The sequence below is a fragment of the Oncorhynchus nerka genome, linkage group LG11 (assembly GCF_034236695.1).
Source record: "Oncorhynchus nerka isolate Pitt River linkage group LG11, Oner_Uvic_2.0, whole genome shotgun sequence".
Lineage (NCBI taxonomy): Eukaryota > Metazoa > Chordata > Actinopteri > Salmoniformes > Salmonidae > Oncorhynchus > Oncorhynchus nerka.
The window spans coordinates 27,120,049-27,138,040 of record NC_088406.1 but is presented as its reverse complement, the minus strand read 5'-3'; the positions used below and the strand labels follow the sequence as shown (position 1 = coordinate 27,138,040).

General features: G+C 42.4%; 1 protein-coding gene across 1 annotated transcript in view; it reads right to left on the bottom strand.

The window, feature by feature from the left end:
* Positions 1-5,600: 5,600 nt before the first annotated feature.
* The window catches only part of LOC115115928 (serine/threonine-protein kinase NLK), a 149,548-nt gene continuing 137,156 nt past the window's right edge, over positions 5,601-17,992 (bottom strand). The window contains exons 8-11 of the mRNA XM_065024346.1: positions 15,703-15,789; positions 13,658-13,856; positions 9,021-9,114; positions 5,601-8,448 (exon numbers count right to left, since the gene is read on the bottom strand). Of these exons, the coding sequence (XP_064880418.1) occupies positions 8,394-8,448; positions 9,021-9,114; positions 13,658-13,856; positions 15,703-15,789 (435 nt within the window). The 3' untranslated portion in view covers positions 5,601-8,393. The remainder of the gene's footprint in view (positions 8,449-9,020; positions 9,115-13,657; positions 13,857-15,702; positions 15,790-17,992) is intronic.

Genomic DNA, 17,992 nt, shown 5'->3' with positions numbered 1-17,992 from the left:
CTTTGAAGATCTTCTTCTGTTGGCACTCCAAAAGGTCACAGTTACATTACAAATGGTCCCTTTGTTCGATAAAGTCCTTCTTTATATCCATAAAAATCAGTTTAGCTGGCGCGCTTCAGTCAATAATCCACTCGGTTTCCCTCCTTCAAAATGCATACAAAATGAATCCCAAAAGTTACCAATAAATTTATCCAAACAAGTCCATCAACATTTATAATCAAACCTTAGGTACCCTAATACGCAAATAAACTATAAAATTTAAGACGGATAATCGTTATTGTCTTTACCGGAGAAAAATACCAAATAACGGGTTCCTATTCACTTGCTTGGAAACACTACAGCCAAAATGGGAGTTTACTTTGGGCACGCTTTTCATCTATCTGGATGTGAAAATACCGCCCCCTATCCCAAAGAAGTTAAAAGCTTTGGAGCACCTTAAATTACATGTTGAATCAGATGGCTCATTCATCACAAAACCCACTGATATTGCCAACTACTATAATTATTTTTTTAAATGGCATGTTTAGCAAACTTAGGCATGACATGCCAGCAACAAATACTGACACTACACATCCAAGTATATGAAAGACAAGCATTGTAATTTTTAATTCCGTAAAGTAAGTGTAGAAGAGGTGAAATAATTATTGTTGTCTATCAACAATGACAAGCCACCGGGGTCTGACAACTTAGATGGAAAATGATTAGGATAATAGCGGACGATATTGCCACTTCTATTTGCCATATCTTAAATTTAAGCCTACTAGAAAGTGTGTGCCCTCAGGCCTGGAGGGAAGCTAAATATATTCCCCTACCTAAGGATAGTAAAACCCCCTTTATTGGCTCAAATAGCCGATCAATCAGCCTGTTACCAACCCTTTGGAAACTTTTGGGAAAAATTGTGTTTGACCAGATACACTGCTATTTTACAGTAAATAAATTGACAACAGACTTTCAGGAAGCTTATAGGGAAGGACGTTCAACATGAACAGCACTTACACAAATTGATGATAAAGAGATCGTGAGGGGCTGTTTTGTTAGACTTCAGTGCGGCTTTTGACATGATCTATCATAGTCTGCTGCTGGAAAAACGTATGTGTTATGGCTTTACACCCCCTGCTATATTGTGGATACAGAATTACCTGTCTAACAGAACACAGAGGGTGTAGTTATAAGGATGCCTCTCCACGAAAATTCAGGTAGAATCAGGAATTCCCCTGGGCAGCTATCTAGGCCCCTTACTTTTTTCAATCTTCACTAATGACATGCCACTGAATTTGAATAAAACCAGTGTGTCTATGTATGCGGATGACTCAACACTTTACATGTCAGCTACCACTGCAACACTTAACAAAGAGCTGGAGTTAGTTTCAGAATGGGTGGCAAGGAATAAATTAGTCCTAAATATTTCAAAAACTCAAACCATTGTATTTGTGATCAATTGAAATGGATTTAACAGGTGACATCAACAAGGGATCGTAGCTTTCACCTGGATTACGGCTGTTACAGTGACCATATTACCGCCACCCGATGGTCACGAGTGATGACCACAGTCAAATTCCACACAACTGTTTAGTCAGGGTAACTAGTCTTCTCCAAAACTGTGCTCTGATGCTGCTGATGGTCATTAGTAGCCTACCAAACTTGCTACCTACCTGGCAGTGTTGCCAACTTATCGATTTTGTCGCTATATTTAGTATTTAGTATTCAGACTCCGCTAGCGACAAATTTTTTAAAAGCGACTAGCGACAAATCTAGCGACTTTTTCTGGTGTTATTGGAAACTTTTGGAGACTCTGATGTGAAAGCATGTATAGGTCTTACTCTTCTCAACGAGCAGCGGGTGCTGCCGTGGGCCCCACCCCGTCCCAAAGCACTCACTGGCGGCCCAGTCCTCGCACAGCAGTTCCTCCCAGCTGCAGTCAGAGCAGGAGATGCTCACCCCTCCTTGTCAAGACTGCAAATGAATCGCGCATGCGGGAAGACGCTTGTGGCTGATCCAGCCCTGGTTTACATAAAACATTTTTTTTTTACCTGAATTAGGACCAGCCTAGTAACCATAATTTTCTCACATTGCCGTTGACAGTTTTTTCTATCGTCTCTTTTTGGTCCATTTAGATTGTTAATGTAGATTGTATACACATTTTTTTTTAAATGTTATAGTTAAAACGTTTCATGTTTTACTGTGACTTGTTGTAGGCTCCTAAGCGGACCATAAGGTTAAAAACCAAACCAAATTAAGAAAAGTAAACAACAACAAAAAATAATAAGAAATAAAAAATAAAGTAAAAAACTAAGTAACTCTGCCAGAGTGTCTCTATTAGGTCACTTTTGCCTGTCCCAAGCCCGGATAAAGGAGGAGGGTTGGAATTGTGACATAAAAAAAAAACAAGAATAGACAGAAGAAAGTTCATTTGTAGTTCTAAACATATTTAGGGTATTTTTTATTGACTTTTTGTCTCTCACACGTGATTCCTCTCTCCTACAGCGTCCATCACAATTACATACACATGGCAAATTATGCAAATTTGGTGATGACGTCATTTACTGAGGATTTGGCAACACTGCTCCATGGTACTCAGCACTCCATTGTCCCTCCAATCACTCTGACATCAATACCAATTTGATCAAAAATCTAATTAACAATTCATGAGAGCCCATTAGCTCATGTTGCCAAACATTTATATAGGCTATGCAATTGCATGAGAAAACAGAGTTTTGATGGCCTCTATTAAAAAGAGGATCCCATCAGCTTATATTTATTTCTCAACTTTCCTAATTTTAAGCACATTGCTTCTCTTTACAACATGAGTATAGCATATCTGGCTGGCATGAAAATGAACCACGGGAAAGAGTCCTCCATTCGCTATTTAAGTGCATAGATGATGTATCTTTTCCCCCTGTTCCGAGACAGGTGCATCATAATGGTACATTCTAAATCCAAACTAATTTCACACATTTATTATATGTAAAGACAATATTAAATCAAGAATATCACGCCTTTTTTTGCGACTTCAAATCATAGTTGCACACCTCATGTAGCCTAGCCCATAGTCCTATGTGTTTTGACAAGGTTTGTAATCACAACTAAAGTGGCCAAATAACTTCTCAAATTAAGCACATTAATCCGCTTTACAACCGGTGTAGAGCCTAACTGGCATTCACAGGCGGCGCGTGAGTTTCAAGTTTGGGAAATAGAAATTCCACCATAAAAAAAAATCACCTTTATAATAAAGCACTACATGCATAATAGCATTTGCGGTCATTTTTGAGAATGGTGTTTTCCCGCTAATTGATTGCATTTTGGAACAGTCGCGCTTAATACCTAATGTCGTGTGTGCATTGCTGCAATAGCCTTAGTTTATCAACATTTTAAACTAAACATTCTAAACATTCAATCTACACAATTCTCCATAATGACAAAGCAAAAACTGGTTTAGACATTTTTGCAAATGTATAAAACAAAAATGAAATATCACATTTACATAAGCATTCAGACCCTTTACTCAGAAGCACCTTTGGTAGCTATTATAGCATTGAGTCTTCTTGGTATGACGCTACAAGCTTGGCACACCTGTATTTGTGGAGTTTCTCCCATTCTTCTCTGCAGATCCTCTCAAGCTCTGTCAGGTTGGAAGGGGAGCGTCGCTGCACAGCTTTTTTTCAGGTCTCTCCAGAGAGGTTCGATAAGGTTAATGTCCGGGCTCTGGCTGGGACATTCCATGATATTCAGAGACTTGTCCCAAAGCCACTCCTGGGTTGTCTTGGCTGTGTGCTTAGGGTTGTTGTCCTGTTGGAAGGTGAACCGTCACCCCAGTCTGAGGTCCTGAGTGCTCTGGGACAGGTTTTCATCAAGGATCTCTCTCTGTACTTTGCTCCGTTCATCTTTCCCTCGATGCTGACTAGTGTCTGCCGCTGAAAAACATCCCCACAGCATGATGCTGCCACCACCATGCGTCACCGTAGGGATGGTGCCAGGTTTCCACCAGAGGTGACGCTTAACATTCAGGCCAAAGAGTTCAATCTTGGTTTCATCAGACCAGAGAATCTTGTTTCTCATGGTTTGAGAGTCCTTTAGGTGCCTTTTGGCAAACTTCAAGCGGGCTGTCATGTGCCTTTTACTGAGAAGTGGCTTCCGCCTGGCAACTCTGACATAAAGGCCTGATTGGTGGAGTGATGCAGAGATGGTTGTCCTTCTGGAAGATTCTTCCATCTCCACAGAGGAACTCTGGACCTGTGTCACAGAGTGACCATTGGATTATCTCCCTGAGCAAGGGGCCCTTCTCCCCCAATTGCTGAGTTTGGCCAGTGGTTCCAAACTTCTCCCATTTAAGAATGATGGAGGCCACTGTTCTTGGGGACCTTCAATGCTGCAGAATCTTTTTTGGTAACCTTTCCCAGATCTATACCTCAACACAATCCTGTCTCGGAGCTCTATGGACAATTCCTTCGACCTCAATGCTTGGTTTTTGCTCTGACATGCACTGTCAACTGTGGGACCTTATATAGACAGGTGTGTGCCTTTTCAAATCATGTCCAATCATTTGAATGTACCACAGGTGAACTCCAATCAAGTTGTAGAAACATCTCAAGGATGATCAATGGAAACAGGATGCACTGGAGCAAAGGGTCTGAATACTTATGTAAATAACGTATTTCAGCCCAAAACATTTTTTCAAAAATGTATAATAACCTGTTTTCACTTGTCATTATGGGGTATTGTGTGTAGACTGAGCAGGAATATTTTAAAATAAGGCTGTAACGTAACAAAATGTGGAAAAAGTGAAAGGGTCTGAATACTTCCAAAGGCACTGTATATCATAACACTCACTCATCAATTCTTACATTCCTACGTTCCATTACTTTTCTCTTTCCAACACAGTTGGAAAAAACAATTGGACCAACGGAAGGAAGCTGGTGACCAGTTTGACCATATCATAGCCTAGAATTTAAAAACCTCCTACTCGTGGATTTATTTGCCCCTTTAGGGAGGGTTCATCATTTGAGCTATAAAAATGATATTATGGTCTTGTATCCTCCAGACCTACTCAATGAATAACCAACTATAGCTTCAAACAATGTTCAACATTCTTTATTTTTCTTAAGGAATTGTATTAATTTACTGTTATAGATATATCATCAACATTAAGGGCTGTTGTCATTGGACTTGTTGCATAGGGCACCTTTTGAACAATAATTGAGATTCTGTACACTTGCCCTCAGTGGAATATACCATGGTAAAATCCAATGTGAAAGCAATATGATTTGATTGTATATCACGTGCTCGCATTTTTTGGAAATGCTTAGACTGTTAAAAGATAATGTCCTCCACTAGGTGGCAGTAAAAGTCATGAAATAATCACACAATTTTACATTTGAGTCATTTAGCAGATGCTCTTATCCAGAGCGATTTACAGTAAGTTGTAAGTCAAACCCACAACCCTGGCGTTGCAAGCTCCACGCTCTACCAACTGAGCCACACGGGACCACCCATTACACCAGGATGAAATCAGACATGATGTGTAATACATGATCTACATACTCTACGCGACAGTCTCGGTCTATAATGAAGCAGGAAGAAGAATAAAAGCCACAGCACTGACGTTCTTTAAATGTCACATTTAATGAGTTTCACCACTGTACTTCAAATCTACACTTTTAGAAACCAGCCATTTTTCCCAACACACACGTGAGCACATCCGAGGAGTCAATTCCGGTCTCAACTTCACATTGGCTTTAAGGTCCTTGTAAGCAGAGCTTTATAGATATATTTATCGTAAATTGTATTCAAATTACATTACCTCTGAGTATAAACTTCAAATGTCTTATAAAATGTGTGACAGCACATCTATCCAAATTTTGCCCAAATATCAGTTGCAGAGTTCAAGTTAGTCTGCGTTATTTTTTGTACACATTTAAAATGAGCATCAGTGGGTTTTTGTACTTCATTTCAACACAGAATCTCTTGAAGAAAAGATACTAGCATCTTCACATACATATTACACAGGGAAATGGGGGGGGGGGGGGGGGGGTCATAGCCTATCAAATATATGACTCAATGTCAACTAACAGTCTGTAATTGCTTGGCTAATGATTGGGCCTTTTAATACAATGACATGATAGGATGGATCCCACCTCTGGCAGAATTTAAATCGTTTTTCAAATGAGTGAAGAAGAAACTTGCACGTTTTTGATTTATTTCAATATAAAAGCTGGAAGGGACATTCAAGTTTTATTTGTAATTCTCCACATGAAATGATAAACTTGTGGAGGTAGACAAACTAAGTAATTGAGCTCAAGAGGTAGAGACCAACATTGTGATTCCTTTATATACATATAAACACAATAGTAAAGTGTTTCTCTAAGGTAAAAGAAATAATAATATAATAATAATAATAATAGTAGTATAATAATAATAATAAGAAAAAGCCTTCTACTTCAATATATCCACAGCTCTGCAGTACACACAAGACACAATTAACATAATTGGTTATGTGTTTTTTCATTTGTTTTCTTAATCATTTTTGTTTTTGGATTATTTTTGTCTTCTACACACTCTAGTACAGGGGAAAACAAATGAAAGACCAAATAAAATATATACATTTATATGCAAGTCTCAAAAATAAAATAAAATGCACAGCCCTAAAAATGTGCAGGCTAATACACCTTCTATACAGCAGTATTGTTTTGAGTTTTCATTTCTTAGTTTTTTTCCCTCCATTGTAGATTTAGTTTTAAATCTATTCGTTTTTTAAAATGTATTTACATATCATATTCTGTGAATCATGAGAAAGCATTCCATAGAATGTTGATTGAAAGAACTAAAAAATAATAATCAAAAAATATATTAAATGGTTTTCTTCTGAGAGTTTATTTTATTGGCGTAGGTGCAGGTGTGGTTAACATGAAACATTGCTTTGGGGAGTGAGGCTTAAAGTAGACCTAATATATCTATTTATCAAGGGAATGGTGTCAAGGTGACAAACCCTCACCAAAGCAACTCACTGTAGTTAGTTCAACTTTCTCATTAGCATGTGACAGGACACACGTATAAGCAACACGCACACACCCCTCTGGTTGGAACCCTACGGAAATGAATGAATGTCTTCAAGGAATGGCAACATCCCCTCGTATCATCAAACATCTATTTTTTTTAAATCTTGGTTTCGCTTTCTCTATAGAATCATTTCATTATTTTGGTTTGGCTGATCTCAACTAGGTATGTATTGACAGAACATGGATATACAGTGTATGGTAGGACTATAGATTCAGCAGACATGGTAGGGGAACCAGTGAATGTCTGTATCCTGTTCATATGGTACAGTATGTCTAACAGCAGATTACTTGAATTCGGTCTCTCAGAGTCTCCAGAGAGAAAATGTAACGACCAAGTAGCACCCCAACATGGCCTTCTTGTTACTGTAGCACAAAACATGTGCAGAATACCACAACATCAATATGTACCCTAAACTACTGCCTCTCTGTCCCCCGTAATGCTACAGTACTTCAGCTCTCAGTGGCTCTTCACACTAATAGTCTATTCTTTGAAGCAACCACATTCCAGGGTTACCTCATTTTACCCAGATAATACTGACACAGTGCCAAACTTCCACATGCCCACATTTGGGTTAGGTGTGCCATGTGAGGGGTTCTCGCCATATGTATCGCAACCACATCTCTTCACAAATACTGACTTCTAACCCGGGGGACAGCAGGCATAGAACAAACAGCAATGGAGCAGAAAAAAATGTAACAAAAAAACAGACAATGAAACCCTCTGACTATACTGTTTAACAGTACACTACAAATAAATAAAAAGCTTTATCTCTAATTGAAAGCTATGATTTCTCGGGGGGTAGCTAGCGTGAGTAGGTACAGTCTTAAATCTCGTTCTATACTTAAAAACAACACCCATACCGGACCCCGTCTCCCTCCTTTAATAAATAAGTGATGACTATGCATGTATGGAAGTGGATGGGAGCTGTGCGTTGCCCTCTGGGACTGCAGGCAGAGACTACGAGGACTCTCTGTAGCATACTACCTCTATCTCATCCCTGGCTTTACACACACTTTCAAGCCCACGAGGGTGGCCCTTATACCACCTCTGCACAATGTTTGTATGCACATGTGTGTGTGCATTCATTAGTGGGTTTGCATCTACAGAACAGTGTGGGTATACACTTGTATACATAGCACACTCTAAAAGTCCCTCCATAACCCAGTCAGCAGTGGTTGGTTGGGTTCATTTTAAAACTTCATAGTTAGTATTACAGTACACACACAGTGGACATTGCTAGTCCTAGAATCCAGTGAAATGCTACGCAGGGTGGGGGTTTCTTCTTCTTGTCCTCAGTAGTCCAGCGCGGGCCATGGGCAGGGTCGTGGCCCAGACAGCAGCTATTCCCACACCAGGGGGGACGGGGGCATCTCAGAGGGCTGGGCCACAGTGGAACTGTCAGGGAGAGACGAGAGAGAGACAGCGAGGGAGATGAGCGAAAGAAAGAACAAAAGAGGACACAGAGAGATGAGGGGACAGGGAGAGATGGAAAGGTATGGTCAGTCACTGGCACTGCCGCAGCAACACTTTCTGTTTAGTGAGCAGCATGCATCTACTGCAGAGGAAAAAGCAATGAACTAATGCACCAAATCCTTAACAATAACTCTCAGGATGTTGGCTGGCTGGAGGCAGGAGCGAAACTCACAAATCAGATATTTTAAGCAGGGTAATAACAAGCTGCAAGGAGAAAGACACTTTATTGGCTGCCAGTGAGGAAAGCTGGCCAATGGAATGGACTGTTAGTGTTCTCGTTGTGACACAGGAGGACACAGGTACCAAGGTGTGGCAGGCAGATCAGGTAAGAGAAAGGAAGCTGACATGCTCACAGGACCAGGTCAAGCCGGGTAAATGTCATCTAACAAGCTATCAAGTTTCTAAGAAGTGGTTAGCTTTCAAACTAGCTCAATTACAAAAATCCAAACAATGATGAATCTGGTGGTATCCACGGCAGAGGCCTCTAGTTTTACCTGATAAAGCTTTTGAAAGCGGCTGACTGGGGGTTGATGCAGAGCGGCACTCTGTTCCCCTTCTGCTGCTCCAGGATGAACTGGTGAATGATCTCTGTGGAAGACAGAGACAGGCTCAGGGAGACGAACCCAACACACTCTTTACAGTTACACTGAGTTTCACAGTAAGGTTTTTAACCGGGGTTGACTTATTGTATCATACAGTATTTACTGCTTGTTTGAAATTATATCTATTTCGAAGTGTGGTTCTTCACTTAGAAATAACCAGGGTATTTATTTTGAAATCCCATGGTAAAATGGTAGTTGTACAACTGACTAGGTATCCCCCTTTCCAACTGACTAGGTATCCCCCTTTACAACTGACTAGGTATCCCCCTTTACAACTGACTAGGTATCCCCCTTTACAACTGACTAGGTATCCCCCTTTACAACTGACTAGGTATCCCCCTTTACAACTGACTAGGTATCCCCTTTACAACTGACTAGGTATCCTCCTTTACAACTGACTAGGTATCCCCCTTTACAACTGACTAGGTATCCCCCTTTACAACTGACTAGGTATCCCCCTTTACAACTGACTAGGTACCCCCCTTTACAACTGACTAGGTATCCCCCTTTACAACTGACTAGGTATCCCCCTTTACAACTGACTAGGTATCCCCCTTTACAACTGACTAGGTATCCTCCTTTACAACTGACTAGGTATCCCCCTTTACAACTGACTAGGTATCCCCCTTTACAACTGACTAGGTATCCCCCTTTACAACTGACTAGGTATCCTCCTTTACAACTGACTAGGTATCCCCCTTTACAACTGACTAGGTATCCTCCTTTACAACTGACTAGGTATCCCCCTTTACAACTGACTAGGTATCCCCCTTTACAACTGACTAGGTATCTCCCTTTACAACTGACTAGGTATCCCCCTTTACAACTGACTAGGTATCCCCCTTTACAACTGACTAGGTATCCCCCTTTACAACTGACTAGGTATCCCCCTTTACAACTGACTAGGTATCCCCCTTTACAACTGACTAGACATCCTCCTTTACAACTGACTAGGTATCCCCCTTTACAACTGACTAGGTATCCCCCTTTACAACTGACTAGGTATCCCCCTTTACAACTGACTAGGTATCCTCCTTTACAACTGACTAGGTATCCTCCTTTACAACTGACTAGACATCCCCCTTTACAACTGACTAGACATCCTCCTTTACAACTGACTAGGTATCCCCCTTTACAACTGACTAGGTATCCCCCTTTACAACTGACTAGGTATCCTCCTTTACAACTGACTAGGTATCCCCCTTTACAACTGACTAGACATCCTCCTTTACAACTGACTAGGTATCCCCCTTTACAACTGACTAGGTATCCCCCTTTACAACTGACTAGGTATCCCCCTTTACAACTGACTAGGTATCCCCCTTTACAACTGACTAGGTATCCCCCTTTCCCTTTTAGTTGCATTACAATGATCTACTGATTACTTAGCTTCATTGGGATTCATTAAAACAAGCTTTGTTGCCTAGCTACGAATTAGGACCAGGTAAATAGTTGAAATAAGTACCAGACAGGAAGGAAGAGGAAAGGGAGGGAGAAGTAGGATGAGGGAGAAGGAGGAGGGAGGAAGGCCAGGTTTATTTCGACCATCCACCAGAGTAAGCCTGCGTTTAGAAGACATCCTCACTAATACCTGCTGACAGAACAGGCCACCACTGATCTGGCTCTCCCCGCAGAGAGAGAGAGGAGGGAGGGTGGGTGAGGAAGAGAGAGGCTGAGAGAGAACAAACATCTAAACGAGAGGGAGTGCTTCTAGGGATGTGACTAAAGGCGTCAGCAAGCTTCAGTTTAACTGGCGCCTAGCCGAACTCTGCAAGTGTACCGAACAAGTGTGCTCGCATACTCCCTTAAAAGACCTTCACTTGAAAACCTAGAACAAATAGGCAATAGTACTGTTTATCCATTTTGAGATGCCAGTATACACTTCCTCAGAATAGTCCGTATTAATGTAGCATAACTCAAGAAATCTGTCATTAATTTTAACGTTTTTGCAGAGGTGATTGTCATGAAGTTGGCCTGGGGGATAGGTTTATGACCGTCATAAATACCTCTTCCCCTCTTTTCTCTTCTCTAACCTACTGAGGTTACATTTAAAAACCCCTTGGTTAACATAGAGATTCTGGGAACATTAGTATGTGGGGCGAAATGAACTATATTCTGGTAATCCGACCAATGGAACATATGCAGTGGTACTTAATGAATATGATGTCAGTTCGGTTGTCATCTGAGACATTCTCATCAATGATAAGATGACATAAACTCCACAATGGAAAGTCTATCCATCAGAGTTATCAGATTCACATGGAATTGTTGTTCAATTTAAATGTTTGAATATGAAATTATTTGTGATGGGATGAAATGTGATTTTAGCTTCTAAAATGTGAGATTTGGATTTTCGTAAAATAGGGCTGCTCATCAGTGGCCCTCCCCTGTGAAGGGACAAGGGCTATAAAACTTTTCAAACACACCCTCCTCTTCCTTCCTATATAAGCTCTTGACTACAACATAACTATCTGTTCCGCGGACATGAGATGACGATCCCATGTCAGAATGGTTCAGAAAAAACTACAGAACGAAGCCAACATCAGCATGAGCTTTGGTTGCGAACGGTATGAACTTTGAACTCTTATTCACGACAGAAGTGATACCTCCTAGCCGTTGAGTTAGCAACCGCAGCTGCAAACGCAGGTTAGGAAGGAACATACAGAGTATCCCATCTACCACACAACGACGTTACTACAACTTATTCAAGTGACCACCAGAGACATTCTTCAAAGGACAAAGGACTCGGTTTGGCAACACGGCCTTCCATCTACCACCAACCTACTGAAGCGCAGCTCAGAGTAAATATTTATTGCATTTTCCTTTTCCAAATGGGCGGTAATTTAGAATGCATAAGATACTGTATTTACGATAGCACAGCTTCTCCCCTTTGTTCCTCAGTCTTCCCGCTCCTTCACTCAAACCCGCCCCTTTTCTTTTGTGTAACAAGCTGTCATATCTGTTCCGCCCGCTAGGGACGTTTCATATGACGTAAAGAATTCTCCAGGTATAATTAATTCTTTGTATATGTAATTCTGTGTGATTAGTTAGGTATTTAGTAAATAAATAATTAAACCCAAGTTTGTATTGCTGATTCATTTACATTTACATTTAAGTCATTTAGCAGACGCTCTTATCCAGAGCGACTTACAAATTGGTGCGTTCACCTTAAGACATCCAGTGGAACAGCCACTTTACAATAGTGCATCTAAATCTTTTAAGGGGGGGGTGAGAAGGATTACTTTATCCTATCCTAGGTATTCCTGAAAGAGGTGGGGTTTCAGGTGTCTCCGGAAGGTGGTGATTGACTCCGCTGTCCTGGCGTCGTGAGGGAGTTTGTTCCACCATTGGGGGGCCAGAGCAGCGAACAGTTTTGACTGGGCTGCGCGGGAACTGTACTTCCTCAGTGGTAGGGAGGCGAGCAGGCCAGAGGTGGATGAACGCAGTGCCCTTGTTTGGGTGTAGGGCCTGATCAGAGCCTGGAGGTACTGAGGTGCCGTTCCCCTCACAGCTCCGTAGGCAAGCACCATGGTCTTGTAGCGGATGCGAGCTTCAACTGGAAGCCAGTGGAGAGAGCGGAGGAGCGGGGTGACGTGAGAGAACTTGGGAAGGTTGAACACCAGACGGGCTGCGGCGTTCTGGATGAGTTGTAGAGGATTCTTGCAGATAACCAAGAATTTACAACTTTCAGAATATGAGACTGAAGTAGGATGACGATTAATGTTGACTGCTATTGATGTAAAATATTGCTAAATCTTTAAGAGTTTATTCGGAAGATACAGCTCTATAAATATTATTTTGTGGTGCCCGACTCTCTAGTTAATTACATTTCCTTGATTAGCTCAATCAGGTGATATTAATTACAGAGAAATTATTTTATAGAATAGCATGTCATAGCAATTAATCCGGCATAGCCAAAGAAAGACACAACAAGATTTTAGATGCTCAATTTTACATCTAACTAAGATGTTTGGTGCAGTATTTCTCACTTAAAAGATACGCATCAAAACAAGTCGTCTCTCATTGTATGACAACAAAGACTATTGAAGAATCCCTACTGTTGACCAATCACTGACAAAGGGGCGTAGACTTCGGCTACAGACTTATGTTATCATAATATATGCACAAACTCTTCCGAACTGTTTCGGCTGGGAAGCATGAGGACACCTTAACATACAGAGGCATGATCTGCACATGGTCTCAGGGCTGATTGGATTAAATTAGGACCTCAGGTGTCTGTAAAGCTGCCAGTTTCACAATAATTGTGGTCCGAGGTTAAGTTGGGATAAGACTTTCACCATGTAAGCAATGGATGAATGTCTATTTATCACCCATTGAACCCATTAGCTTTAGCTAAAGCTGCCTCTCTTTGTAAACCCAGTGGAAAAACAGAACCCGGTAACATGAAGGGAATAACAATGGATGAGCTAGATAGGCTAAAACACAGGATAAAACAATAAAAACTCAACTTGAAAGGGATAATTCCCACAGCAAAACTCTGCACTCTGCTGGTTGGTGGACAGACTCACCTTTGACCTGTCTGACGGAGGTCAGATTCTTCTCAAAGCCATCGTCGAACTTGGGTGTGGTGACGGGCTCGAAGTCGCTGGTGTAGACGCGACCAGAGGAGGTGGTGTAGCAGCACTTACACATACAGGTGTGGTACCTCAGTCTGCCCTCGTCCAGGTAGGGGTGGGCCAGGGCATCCTTCGCTGAAATCCGCTTTGACTGGGGAGGGCCAAACACACACTGATGTATACAGACTACACACACTGATGTACACAGACTACACACACTGATGTATACAGACTACACACACTGATGTACACAGACTACACACACTGATGTATACAGACTACACACAATGATGTATACAGACTACACACACTGATGTATACAGACTACACACACTGATGTACACACACTGATGTATACAGACTACACACACTGATGTACACAGACTACACACACTGATGTATACAGACTACACACACTGATGTATACAGACTACACACACTGATGTATACAGACTACACACACTGATGTACACAGACTACACACACTGATGTATACAGACTACACACACTGATGTACACAGACTACACACACTGATGTATACAGACTACACACACTGATGTATACAGACTACACACACTGATGTATACAGACTACACACACTGATGTACACAGACTACACACACTGATGTACACAGACTACACACACTGATGTATACAGACTACACACACTGATGTACACAGACTAATGTACACAGACTACACACACTGATGTACACAGACTACACACACTGATGTAATACATACAGGACTATGAAATCCCTCCAAATCAAATGGTCTGTTTAATAAAGTGTTTGCAGTCTCTCATAAACAACAGGCTACTGCACATTTTGAGGACACCCCACATTAAAACTAGACCTTGGAATCAAATCAAATCAGCCTCAACTGAATAACCAACCTACTAGTCAGCAATATCCCACTGACAGGTGCCAGACTTTGAAACGAAGGGGGAGAAAAACTGGTCTGGATAAAGATGTCCGAAAAGAAAGGTCTGCTTATTTCCACATTACAGATATCCATGAGACAACCCTGTATTCAGTAGGCCCTGATAACTCAATGTTTTTGGCCCCCATTATTACCATGTGTCAGACTCCTATTAATCTGTTAGTGACAGAGCTTCATCTTATTTTCCCAAGCAGTCAGAAGATGCCATTAAACACCACCGTGTGTGATCGGTCAACTCTAGCTTCTAGTAGGGTTTCTTCACGCGCGCACGCACGCACGCACACACACACACACACACACACACACACATGAATGTTTTTAATAATCTCCTAAGTGAATGAATAAATAAATATGTGGGTCGGGGGAGAGATGGCGGCAAAGTTAATCAACCTCTCTTTGTTTATAAGACAGTGAATAAGCGTCAACGGGTCAGCATAGGGGTTGGACTTGGAGACATTTGCACTGGGGGAACAGTCTTACATGCTGGCTGTTCATCACCCTGGATTGGCCACTGGCCAGAGGTGAAAGCCTGCCATTGAAGGAAATTTCATTCAACCCAAAGTTGGATTGTTGATTACATTCAGTGACAATAGTGTCTAGGGTTACCACCACCTTCCCCATATTCCCTTTGTTCAGAATCGACACCCTAGGATGTTGAATTCATATGTGTATTGTAGTTGACTGTACTGTACTGTACAGAAGTGATGCAAAAACTGTCTGTGTGACATAAGGTATACTCATACGTTTTAGGAAAATAATGATTCAGTCAGAAAGCCAAAAAGCTGCTTCAGTCTGTGTAAGTAGGAGCCAAAACTCCTGAGTAGAGTACTTTTTTTTGTTTTTTACATCTCTACATATGGTGTCCAATCTGCAGGCCATTTAGCCATTGAACCATTACTTGTAATGAGGAGATTATTTTTGTTTATTTTCTTTGGTGAGGCAGAAATTGCATCCTATTACTGTGGAGTATAACGGTCTGTTTCCCAACAGGCAGTCAGGCGCACGCAGGAACGGACACACACACACACACACACACACACACACACAAACTCACCGGATCGAACACAAGCATCCTGCACAGGAGGTGGACAGCTTCGTGGGTGGCCTGGCTGGACAGGGTGTACAGGACAGGAAGGGATGGCTGCAGAGACAGGAAATCTCATACAGTCAGTCAAATAGTCACACGGACAGTCAACTTAACCAAATAAAGCTTTTCAATGCTGGCCTTGTTTTTATTACATTGGGATTTTAAGAACTGTGAAAACACCTTGGATAATGATATCATGAATTGTACATTCAACATGACAGTTTTGACACTCAGAAGAAACATCTACCTGGTAGTACTAATTTTGTACAGCACCAAAAAACATGACGTGATGTTATGTGACAATGGGAAAAAGTCAAGGGCTACTGCGTGCATATTGCAATGTGGATTCAATTGAATTGAGTCCTAGATCTTATCTGTGGCATCAAAGCCAGCCACAGCCAATGATTTTACAAATCTCTCCTTCACTTCCACATGTCTTCCACACTGCTGCCAAAGGGATCCTTCAAATGATAGCCGTGTGCTTATCTCTACGAGGAGGTGGGCCCAGAAGAACAATGAGCAAGTTATTTTTACACTCTAATTATTTTCCCTGCCCCCAACCATCCCCTGCTCTCTCTCTCTCTCGTTCTTTCTCTCCCTCTCTATCAAACTCAACAAAGTTGATTGAAAAAGCACACCGTTAATCGCTTGTTTTCCCTGATTAGGTTTTGCCGGTACGAGCAGATGCAAGCCCCGACTGGTGATTCACGCTCATCAGGATATGACTTTCTGTCACTCACACATTATTCCCTCCGCTGTGTTTCACCCAGCACAATCACCAAGGAGAGGAGAGGGGGACGAGAGCAGAGGAGAGGGGGACGAGAGCAGAGGAGAGGAGAGGGAGAGGAGAGCAGAGGAGAAGAAGAGAGCAGATGAGATGAGAGCAGAGCAGAGCAGAGCAGAGCAGAGGAGAGGAGAGGAGAGGAGAGGAGAGGAGAGGAGAGGAGAGGAGGAGAAGAGAGCAGATGAGGGGAAGGAGAGGAGAGGAGAGGGGAGAAGAGAGCAGAGGGAGAGGAGAAGAGAGGGGGGGAGGGGGAGAGAGAGGGGGGAGGAGAGGGAGAGGAGAGCAGAGCAGAGGAGAGGGGGAGAAGAGAGCAGATGAGAGGGGAAGGAGAGGAGAGGAGAGGGGGAGAAGAGAGCAGAGGAGAGGAGAGGAGAGGGGACGAGAGCAGAGGAGAGGAGAGGGGGAGAAGAGAGCAGAGGAGAGGGAGAAGAGAGCAGAGGAGACTGCTTTGTGTGTGTGTGTGTTACATCAGTGTGTGTGTGTGTTGCCATGGTGGCAGTGTGATGGGGCACGGTGCTGGGCTGAGAGAGAGAGATAGAGAGAGGGAGAAAGAGCATTGCGGTGCACAGTAGTATTAGTAGGCATTAGCCTGGGATTAGCAGGGGATGGAGTTCCAGACAGATGAAGGGGGAGGAGGGCAGGAGAGAGAGGGAGGCGAGGCTGGACTGGACCCCTGTCCCTGTCCCGGCCCCATGATGCTGCCCGGGACACAGCCAAATTAAACAAATGATGACTCAGGAAGAGAGGCTGACTGGTGTCATAATGGCCATGGCGCTGTTTCAGACTAGACATCACTCATAAACACACACTGTCAAACACTGTGAAGGAAGAGACTGTCTGAGAGCAGCTGAAGGTTCTCCTTAAAGACAACACACAGATGTGGTAATAACAGCAGCTAATCTCGGTCTCTAGCCGGAGAACAGAGGCATCTCCTCTCAAACTAGGGCAAGTGGTCAACCAGCCCACTCCAAACCCCTCAGGCTAAGCAAAAAGGGGTACATTGACCAGTGTGTGTGCACTGTGCAGTCATCAGCAGTAGTTCTGGTAACTGGGTTGTGGGAGTATTTCAACATTGAATGTTGAGCTTTTTCCTGCATGGCAATTGACTGGACAGCTAGATTGGTGGTGTGATGTCACAGTGCCTCAAGGCCTTGTTGTAAGCAGCCTGAGCCAGGTCAGGGCTTTCTCTTAGCTAGCCAGAGTAGAGTCAGGGTTTTTTCTCTTTCAGCTAGCCAGAGCCAGGTCAGGGCTTTCTTTCTCTCAGCTAGCCAGAGCCAGCGTCTCAAGGAGCACAGAGCCACGAGCTAGAGAGGTGTATTTACAGGGCTTGGTTCTATCTCCTAACAGGCTATCTATCTACGTATCTATCTATCTATCTATCTATCTATCTATCTATCTATCTATCTATCTATCTATCTATCTATCTATCTATCTATCTATCTATCTATCTACAGTCGAAGTCGGAAGGTTACA